This window comes from Diadema antillarum, unplaced genomic scaffold, assembly GCF_040938485.1.
Source record: "Diadema antillarum isolate AM-2024a unplaced genomic scaffold, OU_Dant_1.0 seq00001174_RagTag, whole genome shotgun sequence".
In the NCBI taxonomy this organism is placed as follows: Eukaryota; Metazoa; Echinodermata; class Echinoidea; order Diadematoida; family Diadematidae; genus Diadema; species Diadema antillarum.
Genome location: NW_027271977.1, coordinates 264195 through 281382, shown reverse-complemented (window position 1 = coordinate 281382; position 17188 = coordinate 264195). Strand labels below are relative to the sequence as shown.

Here is a 17188-nt window from a genome sequence, read left to right as displayed (position 1 = left end):
AGAGATCCATTGTTGCCCCCCCGCCCAACTTGGGGACCAATTGTCACATTTTTATCTTAAAAACACACACACACACATACTCATACCCCACTCATGGACACAAAGACAGACACACACCACACATGAACACACAAACACAACCATGACTCTTCCTTCATGACTGTTAGTGCTAATAGCATGAGGGCCTAGCTCTTAACCAAGGCTACTATGTTGGATACGTGCAGTTTGAATTTACCATCTTCTCTTCCCCCCCCCCCCCTTCTTGATCTAGATTCCTGAAGTGGTATACAAGCTGACATCTCTCACAACTCTGTTTCTGAGGTTCAACCGCATCACGCAAGTAGATGAGGAGATTCACAATCTTACCGTGAGTGTTATCCTCGAGTTTCATATTCAGTTTTCTTTTGATATAATTTTGTCTTGCCTGCCTATTGAAAGCGACGCAAAGCCATCACTTTTCCGTCATCATCGACATAATTGTCAGTTGCTGGTGGCATCAACAAGTTGCTGTACTCTCAATAACCTTCCACAGCTTTGAGCTGTGACCACCGAGCTCACACCACAGGTACATAGCCTGCAAATACAGCTCAAGTTCGAATATTGGTGATGTCCAACAAGGTCAAATGTCAAAGGTCCTTGAACTTTGTATTGAAAAACAGTACAATTGTATACCCACAATATTGGCTTGTACTCTTTTAATTACTTTCCACACCTTTAAGCTATAACCATGACAAGGTACCAGAGATACAATACCTGAAGTTAAAGGTCAAGTTTGAAAATATGTCATGTTGGACAATGTAAAAGGTCAAAAGTTCAGTGAAAAGCACTCTACTCGCAAATGGCAATATTCAGACGAGACGATGCTTATTAAACATTTATCTTGTTCCAATGATATCACAGCTGGGCAGTGTTCTGGGCAGTGTTTGCCCCAGTGGTGAAGTGGTGAGGGACACAAGAGTGCTGAACTTTGACCTCATAACTATATGTCGCCATGGAAACTGACTCTAAACATCCTCACACAGCCAAAATAATATATGTGAACACAACGAGGGTTTTAAAACATGTCCAACTTATTGAGATAGACAGAAATAAGAAGAGATTGGGAGAGAGGTATAGATAGGGAGAGATATATATAAAAGAGGGAGAGATTGATAGAAAGAGATAAAAAGTGAGAGAGGGACAGAGAAAGAAAGATAGCGCATGACATACTAGACAACGGCAGAAGGAAGTAATCGAGAATGAGAAAAGATTGCAAGATTTAGAGATAATTGCTTTGCTGGTACATCACAAAACCTTTAATGTATGATTTCAACTTTCTTTTTGATCTTTTGTGATTGTCATCATTTTTATCTTTTATATAATTTTTATGAATATTGTGTCATTATTATTGTGAATTTTTTTTTGTCAAAAGAAACTTACCATGCTGAGCCTGCGAGAAAACAAGATCCGGGCCCTCCCACGGGGAATCGGCAAGCTGACACTACTAACAACGTTTGATGTCTCACACAATCATCTGGAGCACTTGCCAGTTGGTGAGTCCAATCGGTCCTTCCTTGGTCCTTGGTACCACTTACCCCTTCCTTTTAAGTCTAAGGTGAAAAAAGTGATCCCTCTGGGGTCCAGATTGAATGTAATATCCCCCCCCCCTCCCATGGCCCATAGGTATTACTCTATTAGAGCACTGCTTCTTTTGATCTGCAGTATAATTATAGAGTCACTGTCGTTGTTTTTTTGCCTGTTCATTTTAGATAAGTGGAGAGCCCTGCCCCTCCTTTTACAAGTCAAACGGTGTATAGACTAGTCATGTAGCTCTATAGCCCAGAGTATGATCTCTTTGGCTTCTAGTGACAGAGAGGTTTCTTTTTTATTCTGTACTATCTTAGATGAATACGTCACTCTGTATTGTGAGTCCCCATTTTGTCCAGGATAATGTATAGAGTGGCCAAATGCGGGCCTAGGGTAAGTGAAGTGGTCCATTCCATGTCCAGTGTGAGGAGATGCGGCCAGTGGGCCTGTGTGAGTAGGTTAGTAGCCCATTTGCCTGAATGTAAAAAGTGCCCATCTATTGTCCAAGTTTTAAAGGGTCGGTTGTTGATTGTCCAGGGTAAAGCAGAATTGCCCCCAGTTCTTCCCTAGACCACAGTTATGATTTTGGTGCGTTACCCAGGGTTGGAAGATAATGAACTTGATATGTTTTGGATTTGGGTAAAGGGACCAACCAGTGGGGTACGGTTTTTACAACAAGCTTTCCTCTTCTTCACCAGAAATTGGGAATTGTGTCCAGCTATCGTCCTTGGACCTCCAGCACAATGAGCTCTTGGACCTACCAGAGACCATCGGCAACCTGACGTGTCTGAGCCGCTTTGGTCTGCGCTACAACCGCCTCTCTGCCATCCCGAAGAGCCTCGGCAACTGCGCCAACATGGAGGAGTTTAACGTGGAGGGGAACAACATTGGCATGTTGCCGGTAAGTTGCCGCAAGGTCTTGTGGGCTGTAGGTTGCCTCTGTGTAACATTTCACTATGATATTCACAAAATATTGACTGGTCGTAAGGGGGGAATAGTTCATTATGCTGCCCTAGCTAGGGCAATATTGCATGAGTGGAATGAGTGATCAGTGTGATCCTTATGAAAATGATACAATCCTTGAATGCCCCAAGCATGACTGGCCAAATAGCACCCTATATTGATTTATTTGATTGATTGTTCATCAGAATTTCATATAAAAAGACAAAAAAAAACAAACAGTCAAACCTGTCATAGCAACCACCTGTCTTTAGGGGCCACCTGCCTTGTGTGACCACTAAAACAATTCTGAGAGAAAAAGTATGTTAAAGATCCAGTTGATAGCTGCCACCTGCATATAACAGCCACTTTTTTCGTGTCCCTTGGGTGGCCGCTACAGACAGCTTTGACTGTATGGAAGAGGCACCTTCTTGCAGTTAATGATTATATCATTTATGGGCATGTTTCTCACTCTACAGGAGGGACTGTTGTGTTCGTTAAACAAGCTGACAAGTATCTGCTTGTCGAGAAACAACTTCACGGCATACCCAGTGGGAGGACCACAGCAGTTTGCCACCATTGATGTGAGTACATGTGACCTTGCATCACAAAACCAACAAAAAGTTGCCATACATGGGTTTTTTAAGTTAAGGGCAGATTCTGAAAGAGCACTCTAAACTTGAAAATGATGTATAACTCAATTCAGATGGACTCCCCATACCTATCTAAATACTTGAAAGAAAATGCACTCTCTGGAAAGTGTGAACTCAGAAAAGAGGCTGTGAAGTACAGGGTCTATTCAAGCACTTAATCTTTTAATACCAAGCTGTGCTAGCTGTGCAGTGAAAGGGACTAAACACAGGATGTAAACCACTGGAGCAACAACAATGAAGGGATTATCAGATTAAGCTGAAATTGAGCATGTACTGTAAGCACATTCTGACCATGATTAATACCAACGTCCAAAACAGTAGATTTATCCTTTCGAGAGTTATTAGACTTGAAAGTGAAGAGTGTGCAAAGGATATCAAGAAATGAAAAGACATACATGTACCTGATCATTCTATTCTCCCCCAAAAATGGGTTGTTACTTGTAGAAAAACTGCTGAAAATACACTTTCCCACTCGTGTTATGATCCCAAACTAAAGAATAATGTAGAAGAAGGATAGCTCTTTCAGAAAATATGAAAAACTTATAAAAGATTGACCCATTTCACCTTTTTTGAGTCCTCGCGTAAAATCAAGGGTTGCGACTTTTTGTCTGTTTTGTGATGCACAGTCACATATGTTCTATTTCCATGCCATCTGTGTGCTTCTGTTTTATCAGTGCATCTACTGGGTCCCATTTAAAAAAAAAGAAAAGATTTTAGGATAGCAACTCTTAGTAGTAGAAAGGCAACAGCCAATCAGGAAGCAGGATTCTTTTCACCACCATGACACTTGCCATGGCTTCGAGAGTTACGTGTATAGCAACAGTTTAATTAAAGGACAAATTCACCTTCATATACATGTGAAATGAGTGAATGCAGCAATATTATTGGAACACATCAGTGAAAGTTTGGGGAAAATCAAACAACCCGTTCACAAGTTATGAATTTTTGAAATGTCTGCACAGTCACTGCTTTAAGAGAAGACTACTACAGTGTATGATGTCACTCACATGCGTACAACGATATAAGGAGAGTATAAAGAGAATTTCACATATTTATAGTTTTTGCATGAAAAAAGTGCACATTTCCTTGACTCATCACTGACGTACGTTTAGGGTAATATTATTCCCTCTGCCTTCTGAAAGAGGCAAGTCAAGCATTCTTTTATTATGCGAGAAAAGTGAAAATATGTTGAATTTTCTTTGTTTTCTTAATATATCGTTGTACACATGTGACATCACAAGCTGTAGTAGTCTCCTCATCCAGCAGTGACTGAGCAGAAACTCCAAAAATTCATAACTTTTGAACGGATTGTCAGATTTTGCTCAAACTTTCACTGATGTGTTCTGCTAATATTGCTGCATTCACTCAATCCACATGTATATGAAGGTGAACTTGTCCTTTAAGTATGGCTCAGTTGTTCTCCTAAGGATGCACAGTGCAAGGCACCAGTTCTTAAGAGTAAAAACAAGATGCATCATGTAAATTCTTTCTCATATGAGGGTGGTCCTGAAAAGGACTTACCAGTACTCATATGGTGTTGTGACCAGCAAACTCTGATCCATGCTGAAAAAGATCAAGAATAAAGTGGTTGAAGCGTTGAATGAGTGGGTTCTCCTTGGGACCAGACTCACCCAAGGCAGAATATACACAGTGCACAAAAAAATTAATGAACTTTGTTAGACCCATTGATAATGAGCTGTTTTTGCTCTAACACACATTTCCGGTAGACACCTGTCCGAGCATACTCGCGACTAGTCCTTAACAGGTTAGACCTAGATAGCATGCATACACTCTAATAATCATATGGCTGCTTTTGAGCACCTGCAGATCAATACTAACTTCTTGTCGTGGATTCACAGTTGACCTGTTCACATTACTGTATACGCCATATATTTCGCAAGTCTAAATTTTCGCGAATCGGGAATTCCCGACGATTTCGCGAGTGGTTAAATTCGCGGTCGTGGAGTCCTGCACTGAACGGAGAAACGTACACACGTATGTCACATCCACATCGGGATCAGAGTCAATATTTTCGTGTGTTTTTAATTTCGCGAATAGCACCCGACTCACGAAATTCGCAAAAATAATTAAAACCTCGCGAAATATTCCGTGTATACAGTATATCGATAAGTTTGTATTACTGCTTTACCCAGTTACATGTCTTTGCTATTGACTTCTCCCCTTTCAGACCATAAACATGGACCACAACCAAATCAACAAGATTCCGTTTGGGATCTTCAGCCGGTCCAAGTACCTGACCAAACTCAATATGAAGGACAACCAGCTCACAGCACTCCCCCTTGGTAAAGTTTAATCCAGATCTTTTCCATCTTAGTTTTCTCATGTGAAGAATCATGCCACTTGTTTGCATGTTGGTGGCATTTGTAAATTCAAATGTTAACAAAATATGTGTCTGAGTATTCAAATGTTGGATGCATCTTCAATTATTCAAGTGTGAAAAAAAATGCATTCAGGGTATCAAATTAGAATTGTAGGCATCTTCTCTTGTCAAATGTGCAAATGTGAATGGATGATGTGTATTTGCATTCATGTGTTTAGTTTTGTAAGGGATTGCACATTCTGTTTGATGCATCTTTTTCATGCAAATAAACAAACTTCTTGATGATCACTCCTTCTCTTTTCTGCAGCCTCTCAGATTTTAATGTTTGCCTTTCGCCCAAAGAGATGAAGAGATTATTAGCTTGTTCGGGCTTATCTTAGCACATTAAGCTTGCATACTCATATTTCAATTATATTTGATTGTATTTGAGGTATCAATGCCACAGCTAATCATATTGTTCTGTAAATTTTTTTTTTGTACCTGATGGAACATTGCATGAAATAAAAAAATAAAGAAAAAAAGATTGCACAATGAATTTTCTGCTTTTGTGCATTTCCCCAGATGTTGGGAGTTGGACAAGCATGGTGGAACTGAACCTCGGCACAAACCAGATCAGCAAGCTGCCGGACGACATCGAGTATCTTGAGTCACTAGAAGTTCTCATCCTTAGCAACAACCTGCTACGGGTATGCACTCTTGGGAAGTCAGAAATGGGCGACAGAGTTCTGTGTGTGTTTGAAGGTTGATGGGATAGTCACTGCAGACATGAAAGTCTGCATATGGGACTGATGCATCAGAGTACCACAGTGATGATGTTGGAGTCTTTTGTTATAGCATGGGTTGGAACTGCTTGGGCCAGGTGAGGTTGTTTAGAACCAATATCCATGGCCATTAAGTGGCTATGACATCACTTTGGTACTCAATCCGTAGTCAAATTGTTGTCCCCGCCGAACGAGTTCGAGCAGGGGACTATGAAACGGGCTCCGTACGTGTGTGTGTCCGTGTGTGCGTCCGTGTGTGATCAAAATGTTCAATTTGCTACTTCTCTGTCATTTGCGAGCCAATTTTGATTCTGTTTGCTTTATATGATAGCACTACATGGGAGCTTTGAAACTTCTACACAGAATTTCAGTTGTGACCTTTGACCTTGACCTTTGACCTATATTGTACATTTTGCTACAAAATGCTACTCCTTCGCTATTTCTAACCCGATTTCGATTCCGTTTGCTTTATGTGATGGCACTAGGTGAGGGCTTCAAAACTTCAACACAGAATTTTGACCTTTGACTTCTTTGACCTTTGACCTTGATTTTTGACCTATATTGTACATTTTGCTACAAAATGCTACTTCCGGCGGGGACATATATTACGCACCGCGTAATTTCTACTTTTCCTTGTTGAATTTAGTATTGGTTCTGTTTGTTTATTTATTTGTTTTTTAACAGAAAGAGAGATGAGAAGTATATCCCCAATGCGAAACGAGGAGCATAAGGCTTTTGTAAAGAAATGAACTGTACTTGAAAAGGTTGTTCGCAAAAACCGATAAGTCCATATTTGCCAAATGGAGATATTAAAGGTCAAGAAAGATAACGAGAATAAGAAGAAAATTTTTGCTTCTTTTGACCATAACTTAAAAAATGTACCTTTATATTATGTAGTGACCAATATATCATTTAAAAGGTATTATTTTGTACTTTATGAGAGAGACCTTACTTCAAAATCTTCAAAAATGGACTTATCGGTTTTTGCGAACAAACTCTTCACTCGCTCCTATGATGATGATCAAAGTGAGAGTAATGATGATAGTGATAGTAATAATGATGCTTGTGGACAGGGCAAAACTGAGCGTACATGTACAGTGTATGATGAAATGACTCAAGAGTTGATGAGAATGATGATGGTATCCAGTGAGAAAACTCAAGATGAAGGTGACAGTGATGACGATGATGATGGAGGAGCTGATGAGATGAAGTAGATGAAAACATGGAGGAAAGTGATATTCAGGTGATGATGACGATGATGATGTTTAATACAAAAAATCAAACAACATTTGTTTGTTCTTTACAGAGACTCCCAGCGAGAATCGGCAATCTCAGCAAACTGAGAGAGCTGGACCTCGAGGAAAACAGGCTAGAGGCTCTCCCATCTGAAATTGGTAAGTAGGTTACCATAGCAACCAGATAGGATGAGTTTTTTTTTTGGTGTGTGTGTGTTTGCTGTATATGTTAGTAAAATATACCGAAGAAAATAATCTGTACACAGCATTTCACTTTTAATTGGTAAACTTTATGCCTGACAAGCATACAGATGTGACAAGTTGCAGTAGGCAAGCCAAGCAGCAACATTTCAGTTTTTTTGTTCTAGTCTATATCACTGGCTGAACGTTTCTTTTGAAGATACATTCAAGTTGTGATGTTTTTGTACTCGTAACATTTGAGACTACTCTTCTAAGAATTTACAATATGAAATATTTGAATTGATGTATTTGAAAAGATTAATCACAAAACTTGCTAACTCCATTCTTGTTATTAAAGTTTAGATATTTGTGATTAAAAGTGCTAAAAAACAAAGAAAATGATAAGAAAATACATGATATTTAATAATCATATCTTCTAGAATATTCCTTGTTATGTCACAAGTGAGATATTACCAGAAAGGTTTAAGTTTGCTCTATCTGATGAGGGAGTTATTTCGAAATCTTTAAAAATTGCACTTAGCGCATTTTGCAATAAAACTCTTCATATTAATGCTATAAGCCTGCCATTAAGAAAATGGTCCAAGCCAAAAATGTATACATTTGTGGTCAGCCACTTTCTCTGCTGCCCAGCCACATCAACTGCCTTATACAGTGCACTCCCGTTACAACGAACACGGTTATAACGAAATTTCGTTATAATGAAGTGAAGCTTCTGGTCCCAAAATTATTGCCATTAATGTCTATGGTACAAAGTTCGCTTATAACGAACACGGTTATAGCGAAATTTTCGTTATAACGAAGTCTTTTCCGAGCCCCACGGACAAAGAAAAACAAAAGAAATGTGCTCCGTTATAACGAAATGCGGATTGCTTTCGAAAATACGTAGCGGAACAAGCACGGGCGAACGCTTCACACCGCGGTGTGTTCGCTCCGTGTGCCACGCACAGTTTCCGTCAATTTTATGCTCTCTTTAATGTAATATCCAAACGAAATTTAAAAAGTACAGTGTACCATCCCATTTCACATAGCTGCACAGTGTAAGATGAGTATTCATCAAACAGAATATGATATATGTGTGGTTTCCTTGTTTTTGTTATATATTGTATTTGTTCGGTTATAACGAAATTTTGTTATAACGAAAGAAAACTGCCGGTCTGGAGCATTTCGTTATAACGGGAGTGCACTGTACTTCAAAATTATTGACGTTTGAGCTTTTGTTTTGAACTGATATATATTCGTCATGAAGTGCACATACTACCAGCCAAGTGGGAAGATTTGCCTAGTGTGAGACTATCCCTAAATTAAAGAAACAAAATATGAAGAGTTTGTTCGCAAAAACCGATAAGTCCATGTTTGAAGATTTTGAAGTACGGTCTCTGTCACAAAGTACAAAATAATACCTTTTAAATGATATATTGGCCACTACATATAAAGGTACATTTTTGAAGTTACGGTCAAAAGAAACAAAAATGTTCTTATTATTTTCTTTATTTTCCTTGACCTTTAATCGCAAATATCTCCATTTAGCAAATATGGATTTATCGGTTTTTGCGAACAAACTCTTCATATTTTATCAGACGTGATATACTTTTGAAATTGTCCTTAAACTTTTCCTCCCCCACCTCCATTGCAGCGTATCTGAAGGATTTGCAGAAATTATCCGTTCAGACGAACCAACTGACACAACTCCCCAGATCCATTGGGTAAGTTACTACATCCACATTCACAGGTTTTTCACAGATTTCGTGTTGGGTGTTATTAGCTATAAATATTAACCCGTTGAGGACGAGTCCTATGTATACTCGGGCAAGTGTCTATGAGAAATATATTATGTTGTAAAAAATCAAACCATCCTCAATGGGTGAAACACACAGAAGTATTGACTTTGGCCTAGATATGAATGTGAGGTGCATGCATACATTTCTTCATTTATTGCTCTTTTCAATGATCACAGATTTAACCACTTGCTGGAATGTTTGGAAGTCCTAGATTCGCAAAAGAAAAAAAAAAGTGGACTCGTTAAAGTATATGGCGTACACAGTACTTCGTCCATGTATTTCTAACCTTTATTGTGTGTGGTTGACCAATTGGCCCACATGTGAAGTGATTGTCAATGAATAAAGATTATTTAATCCCCCTGGGCCTAATACCTTGTGGATCCCTAATCCCGTGTGGATCATCATGGTCTTCCAGTTGGACTGAGAAACATTGCTAAGCCTGAGTGGGCTTACCAGATTTACAACTAGGTCAAATTTGGATGGATGACTGAACATTTATACTCTTTTGAGACCATGGCCCATATTATACAGCAATGTCTAACAAAATATTCCTTGTATTTTCCTTCATTTCATAATTGTTTTGCAAAAGAAAAAAGATGCAATGTGCATGTTATTGCGACTCAGCACAACATGTTTAAACTACACATTTGAAACCAAATAACTAAAATACAAATCTCGCAATGAACATACAGCAATAAATATCCATCGTGTAGTCCTATGTACCTACATTCATGTCATTATGCATTTCTTTTTTTTTGTGGCAAGTGGGTAAAAGAATGAATAACTGCTCTTCTGTGAGTATCTAAGATATGTGAGTGCCTGTCCATTTCAGAAATCTCATCCTCTATTTCAGCATTACTTTGTTCTTCTTTTTATCTACTAATTGCCTATCATTATTGTTGTCTTTTTCTCTTTCTGTCTTGTGTTCACCCAGGCGACTGTCAAATCTCATATACTTGAAAGCAGGAGAGAACAATTTGGCTTCACTACCAGAGGAAATCGGTAAGACACCCCTCCAATCCCTTTGTGTGTGTGTGTGTGTGTGTGTGTGATTTTTGTGGAAGTGATCCAAGGTGAATGCTTGAAAGAAAAGATGGATGGATGAATTTATGTGCAGGTGAACATTTGAATAGTTTTTAGTGCAAAAACAGGTATATCCATTTTGGGGGCCCATTTGAAATAGTTGAGATATTTGAGATTGAATCTGATTTAAAAACAACAACAACAACAACAACAACAATGAAAATAATGAGAATATATGTGATAATCTTGATAGGATCTTCAAGAGTGTTTCATAGTATGTAGCAAGTACAAAGTCATGGGAAAGGTTTCATTTTTCTCTATTTCATGATGACTTTTTTTCAGAGACTCTGAAAATGACATCTATCTGATTCTGCATTCAATATTTCCCATTATCTCCAAATTGCACTTCATCATCGCCAGTACATCAATTGCTAAATAGATGTATGGACTGAGATATAGAGATTGGTGAAGGAGAAAAATTCATTGATTGGTGATGGGTTGTTTGACATGTAGAGACTGAAGAAGAGATAAAGTGGTAGGAAGATTATGGATGGATAAATAGATTAGAGGTGAACATTTTAAGAGTTTTATAGCAAAATGAGATAAGTGTCATTTTTTAACATTTCAAAGTAAGTCCATCATCTGAGCAGAATTAAACCTTTGATACCTCACTTGTGACATAAAAAGGAATATTCTAGAAATTATGATTAAAACTTTCCTGTATTTTCTGTATTATTTTCTTTGTTTTATAGCAGCTTTAATCACAAATATCCCAACTTAAGAGGAATGGAGTTAGCTCATTTTGCAATAAAACTCTCCATTTTCCCTCGCATCCACTTTGTCACCCCCAGGCTCACTTGAGCAGCTTCAGCAGCTCTACATCAACGACAACCACAACCTCAACCAGCTGCCCTTTGAGCTGGCCCTCTGCTCCTCGCTACAGATCATGAGTATCGAGAACTGCCCCCTTGCCCAGATTCCGCAGGAGGTGGTGGCGGGTGGACCGTCTCTCGTCATACAGGTCAGTGCCCTGGTGGACGCTTTCTACCTTTTGTTCTCCCTCTCTTCCATTCTTTGTAACCTTTCTTCCAACCATTGTTCCCCTTCATAGTTGCCAGTTCTTCCTTCTCTGTTATAATATCCTACAGGACTTCAGTTTGGTTCTTTTTTCATATTTTTTTTTCACTTTGCTTACATCTAACAGTCACTTTGTTATGCAGGTCAGTGTCCCGTGGGGAGATGCCACATTTTAATCTTCTCTATTCCTGTATTGTTTGTACCTTCTACTAGCCTTGTTTCCCTTCTGAATTTCTAGCTCTTATATTTCATCCTACTTCCAGTATTTTTCTCTTCTTTTTATGCCTCCGCCAACGAAGTGGCCGGAGGTATTATGTTTTCGGGTCGTCCTTCCGTCCGTCCATCCCGTTTTGTTTTTGTCGATTTCTCAAGATCCGTGACGTGGTTTTGCATCAAACTTGGTATGAGGGTATATCCTGGGGGGATGATACTTTGTTTGGATTTTAGGGTCACGGGGTCAAAGGTCACAGGTTATTTTGTGAAAAAAAGGTTGAAATTTCATGTTTTTCTCCATATCTCGCAAATGGTTCAAGGTATCTTCATGGAACTTAGTATATATGCATGTACCGATGGGCAGTGATTATCTAGGGAAGTTGGGGGGTCATGGGTCAAAGGTCAGGGGGTCAAAGGTCAAGGTCAACTCCTCAAAATATCACTACTTTCCTTATATTTATGCAATACCTGAAGGATTTTTTTTTAACTTGATGTATGCATGTATAACCCAATATATATTCTGTGGGAAGTTTCTTGCCAAAAGGTCAAAGGTCAAGTGAAAGTGCTAGATTGCACTTCTTCCTCCATGTCTCAAAAGTAACTCAAGGTATTATCATGAAACTTACATATTTATACATGTTCTACCTAACAGTGATTCTCTTTGGAACTGTGAGCTGAAAGGCCAGGTTTAGATAACACTATATTACCATTTGATACTGAAATTATACTTTTTCTCAATACCTTGAAAATTACTCAATGCATAAACTTATAAAAGGGTCAAAAGTCAAGTAAAAATCATCAGTTCCCCCAACTACCTGCACTCTGACGTTTTAATCATTCATCCAATTGAACCTAGTTCTAGGAAAGTGAACATTCAGCACATTTGTGGCAAACCTGTCATTTTAATATTTTGCCAATTGTGTGAAACTGTCATCACACATTGTCAAGACATTGTACTATAGACCTATCAGGAGAACCATGCATTATGGCGGAGGCATACACCAGTCGCCGTAGCGACATTTCTAGTTTTTCATATCTTTCACATCATGTCCATCTACCACCTCCATCTCTTTGCATTTTGTGTTCCGTGACGTCTCCTTGTGGTTCTGCATTTCTCCATTTTGTCTTCTTCTTTACTTTCTCGTTTTCTTCATTAACTTCTTCTTCATCATCTTCTCCATCATTTTCTTCTCCATAATTTCGTTTTCCTTATTCATTTTTTCTTCTTTTGCAATTTCTCCTCCTGCATTCTTTTCCTCACTGCTGTTATCTTTCTCTCTTTCTCACTCTCTTTTTCTGCAACATCTCTGACATTCTTCCTCTGCTCCTTCTCCTTTCATCGTCATCCTCAACTTTGCCTCCTGTCAGAAATGATTTTTTGCTCGTACTGCTGAATATAGATAGATAGATCTTGGTTTATTTCATGAAAAGGAAATACATAGCAGCCCAGAGGCTGATTTGCGTGTTCTTGATGTTAATATATACAAACGAAACAAAACAATACGATAATATAATCTTTCTCATTAAACAGTCTATCCAAAAAATTGAGCCTTATTACATATTCATATACGACAAATATAATTATCTTTCAAAATACAATATTCCATCAACAGCTAATTACACATAAATAATTACAGCAGAATGCAATTGATTTAGAGTATCAAAAGACACAAATAGACCTGCGGTTGTATATGCACATATCTATGTATATACTAGTGTTGATATGAAATATCTCCAGAAGCAAATCAAACCCGAAACAAAACAGATGATGAGTTTTGTCTACAACACACATTACAATCACCTAGAGTAGGACTGGTAGTGTCTCTCTAGCTTCCATTGGAGACTACTAAAATGCAAGATATTTTAGCAGCATTAAATTTTTCGGGAATTGGAGCCGACGGCCTATTTCGCAGAATGAAATTTCCTTGAAATGCCATGACATAATGCATATACAGTGGTGTAGACACAAACTTTTGTTTACATTTTAATTGGGGGAATCTCGGCTCTCGCACAAAATTTGTAAAATTAAAATAAATGCAAACGTGTCTGGTTTTACCATAACTCCCTCATCTGTTTACTCACAAAGAACAGTACCACAAGTCAATCCAGAATACTGCACTTTTATAGAGATTACACTGGTTTTCCTCAATAATTCCTGTGTTTGATATAAATTGTATGTAAACACTTTCCATTTCATTTTCGGATACATTGTTGGTCCTTAGCACTCTAATTAGGTTCGGTCAGACTGGCAAAAAACCGAGATGTTTAAGATCGAGATCTTTAAGATCTCGAAGTTTTGCCAGTGTGACCGCAAACTTCCCGCGAAAAAATTTCCCCAAAACTTCCCCAAAACTTCCCCTCCGAAGCGAGAGGCCATTGTCATGTACAGATGTGCATTGTTACGTCACAATCATTAGCCATCGGACGGCGCACTCTTTCTTGCGCACGTACCAATGGTCCAAACTTCGCAATCTTAAACTTCTCGATCTTTTGCCAGTCTGACCGCGCCTAGTGTGTCATTTTTGGAAAGCTAATCATGCACATGCCTTGCCATTTGTACATATCTCAGTAATTAGAGATAACTTATGAATCGTAATATTTACTCTGCTTTTCTTCATGTGTTTATCTTTTCTTTTAATCTCCGAACTGCAGTACCTGAGATACCAGGGACCGTACCGTCATATGGTGTCACCTTGATTGGAGTGTGCGCTGGAAGACGGGCGAGAGAAACAACAGACTTTAATCACACCCCCTGGGGGGTAAAAGACTCCGAAAACGAAACTAACAGACAAGCCAACAACCGCAACAAAACTCGACCAAACAGTACAGAGATATTTAAGAGCACTGAGTGTGGACGACTTTCAAATAACTGGTAGGCGCACCGGCAGCCCATCTCTTGAGCTGTATCTCTGAGTGGAGAGGACATTTTTCTCCCCTCCCTTTGACCCCGCCCCTCCTCCTTTGCCGTACCCCTTTAATCTGGATGGAAGTACCGGTAGCTGCCAAGGAGAAGTACACATGGGGTTACATAGGAGGGGTGCGGGGAAACCTTTTTTTAAAGAGACTTACAAGTTGATGTGCATGCATCCAAAGAAGAAACTGCACTCAGCGAAAGACACACTCGGGTGTCAGATTGTGCCCCTCAGATCACCAGTGCTTCAGGAACTTTCTGCCATCCATACTTTAAAGTTCCTCCCTACCACTGTAGTCTGCAGATGGCATGAGGAACTGGACAGAGGTCAAGATTTTTTTTCCTTCTTAATGCCGCTTTTTGGATGTGTTTGTGCATGGAGAAACATTGGAAGAAATCTGTTTCCTGCGTGTATCAATTCTCTGATCTAAATATATATATATGACTCCATGAGTATTTTGATCATGTGACAAACTGTTTGAATTGTGTAAATGAATGTCCATAGAGGGCGCAGTTCAATTCCAATTATGTTTTATCACGAGGCTCGTGTGAAGCAAACTGTGATATACCAATCATTAGGCAGGATTACTGAACCTAACGTCGCCTGCCGCAATTCGTGGAAATGCCCAGTTTTGCATGCGTTGATCAGCAATGAGGCGTTATATGCCTGCACTTGAATAGCGCCCTCTGTAGTTTGTGGTGTCCGCAAACTGTTCACATCTGCATCGTGTCGCATCGCCACAACTCGACCGATGGAGGTCATTTCCTCTCAGCCGTGCCATCCAAGAAATGAGCTCTTCCTACGACAGCCAGCCATAATTTGCGGCTCCCCTTCACGCACCCCGACCAAGCGGTCAAAGACGAATTGACCGACGGACCTCCTGTTACTGACCAGACACGTCCTCCCTGTCAGATGTCTGGATTGGTTGATCGCTTGTGACACGCTGCTGCCTCTTCTTTCCACACCGTGCTCCAGAGGAATCGATTGAGATTGCTAAGCAACCAAAAGGGGCGGGTCCAAACGCGTTGAGGAGCGTCAAAAGTCTCCTTCTGCCTGTGTGGGATCCTTGGCTGCGCCTACAGACCACCATGAAAACCCTGCTTGCACACATTTTCCCTGCCGGAAGGTCTTTGAACAAAAACATGAATGAAATGCCAAGAAATGGCAGAATAGCGATGAAATTTGTCAATCAGTCAGAATGAAATGGTAAGGTTTGGTCTGTTTATCGCTGTAAGGATTTGGCATACTGTATACGCGATATATTTCGCGAGTCTAAATTTTCACGAATCGGGACTCCACAACAATTTCGCGAGTGGTTAAATTCGCGATCGTGGAGTCCTGTACTCAACGGAGAAATGTATACACGTACGTCACATTCATAACGGCATGAGAGTCAATATTTTCTGATGTTTTTAATTTCGCGAATAGCAGCTGACTCGCGAAATTTGCGAAAATAAAAACCTCGCGAAATATTCGGCGTATACAGTACCATAACACTGACAGAATATACAAGGTAAGGCTGAAGCATAAGAAGTTTTGCTTCATAAGCATTGTATGATATTATTTAGGCATCGGTTGATAAGGGGTGGGGAGTGTTTTGCTTATGACTACAAATATGCAAACTATATGTTGCCCAACTTCCATTCTGGATTAAAGTATCGACCCTGTAAAAGGTTATATTGTTTTTTATTTTTGTGCGTGTTTCTTTTTTCGGGGGGGGGGGGGGTTGAAGAAATTGTGTGTGACTCAAATAGAAATTGCTGTGGATTATTTTCACCACAAATGACGGAAAATGAATGTGAGTTTATAAATTCACCATTGACATGCAACATTTGTGAGGTGAATGCTCGACAACATTCCACTCATACTAATCATTAAGTATCAAGTTTATTTAGAAAAAAAGAGAGATAGATAAATATGTGCATTTTTTTTTTTGGGAAAGGAGGGGGTGTTTCGACAAAAGACATTTAGAAGATATAGAAGCAAATATATTAAAACACTTATACTATTATTTTTTAATGATGTATGAGCATAATTTTCAATTTCATTAGGTCTGATGCCAAAATGCCATTTTTATGGGACCTGAAGGAAGTTGGAAAGAGAAATGTTGGAGTAGGGTTGAAAAGTGATTAAAAGGTTTGTTAGTGGTTAGTGCTCTTCAGATATAAGTCTTTTTTTTTTTTCTTTACTAATGATTTTAGGGTATTGGGTTTAGAGGACATCTCACTAGGAAGAGAAAACAAAAACAACAACAAACAGGTAAACAAAGCTAAATCCGCCAAAGCCATTGTGCAAATAATTGATGCCAAATTACAATTCCTGGAAGAGTTGTTCACGCTGAATTTTGTAAGTATTTGTGTGTGTGTCAAACCCACGTATCACAGAAAGTTTGCAGAGAGAAAATTTCGCTGGGAAGAAGAAAAAAAAAAAGCCCCAAACGGCAGCATGATATCCTATAAAGCCATTGTACAAATATGGATATCACGTCA

General features: G+C 39.2%; 1 protein-coding gene across 1 annotated transcript in view; it reads left to right on the top strand.

Moving 5' to 3' along the window:
• Positions 1-15193, top strand: part of LOC139744421 (uncharacterized) — a 28430-nt gene extending 13237 nt beyond the window's left edge. The window contains exons 6-16 of the mRNA XM_071654861.1: positions 272-367; positions 1412-1532; positions 2265-2467; positions 2985-3089; positions 5347-5461; positions 6061-6185; positions 7567-7654; positions 9330-9399; positions 10409-10476; positions 11349-11518; positions 14440-15193. Coding sequence (XP_071510962.1) covers positions 272-367; positions 1412-1532; positions 2265-2467; positions 2985-3089; positions 5347-5461; positions 6061-6185; positions 7567-7654; positions 9330-9399; positions 10409-10476; positions 11349-11518; positions 14440-14484 — 1206 coding nt within the window. The 3' untranslated portion in view covers positions 14485-15193. The remainder of the gene's footprint in view (positions 1-271; positions 368-1411; positions 1533-2264; positions 2468-2984; positions 3090-5346; positions 5462-6060; positions 6186-7566; positions 7655-9329; positions 9400-10408; positions 10477-11348; positions 11519-14439) is intronic.
• Positions 15194-17188: the final 1995 nt, after the last annotated feature.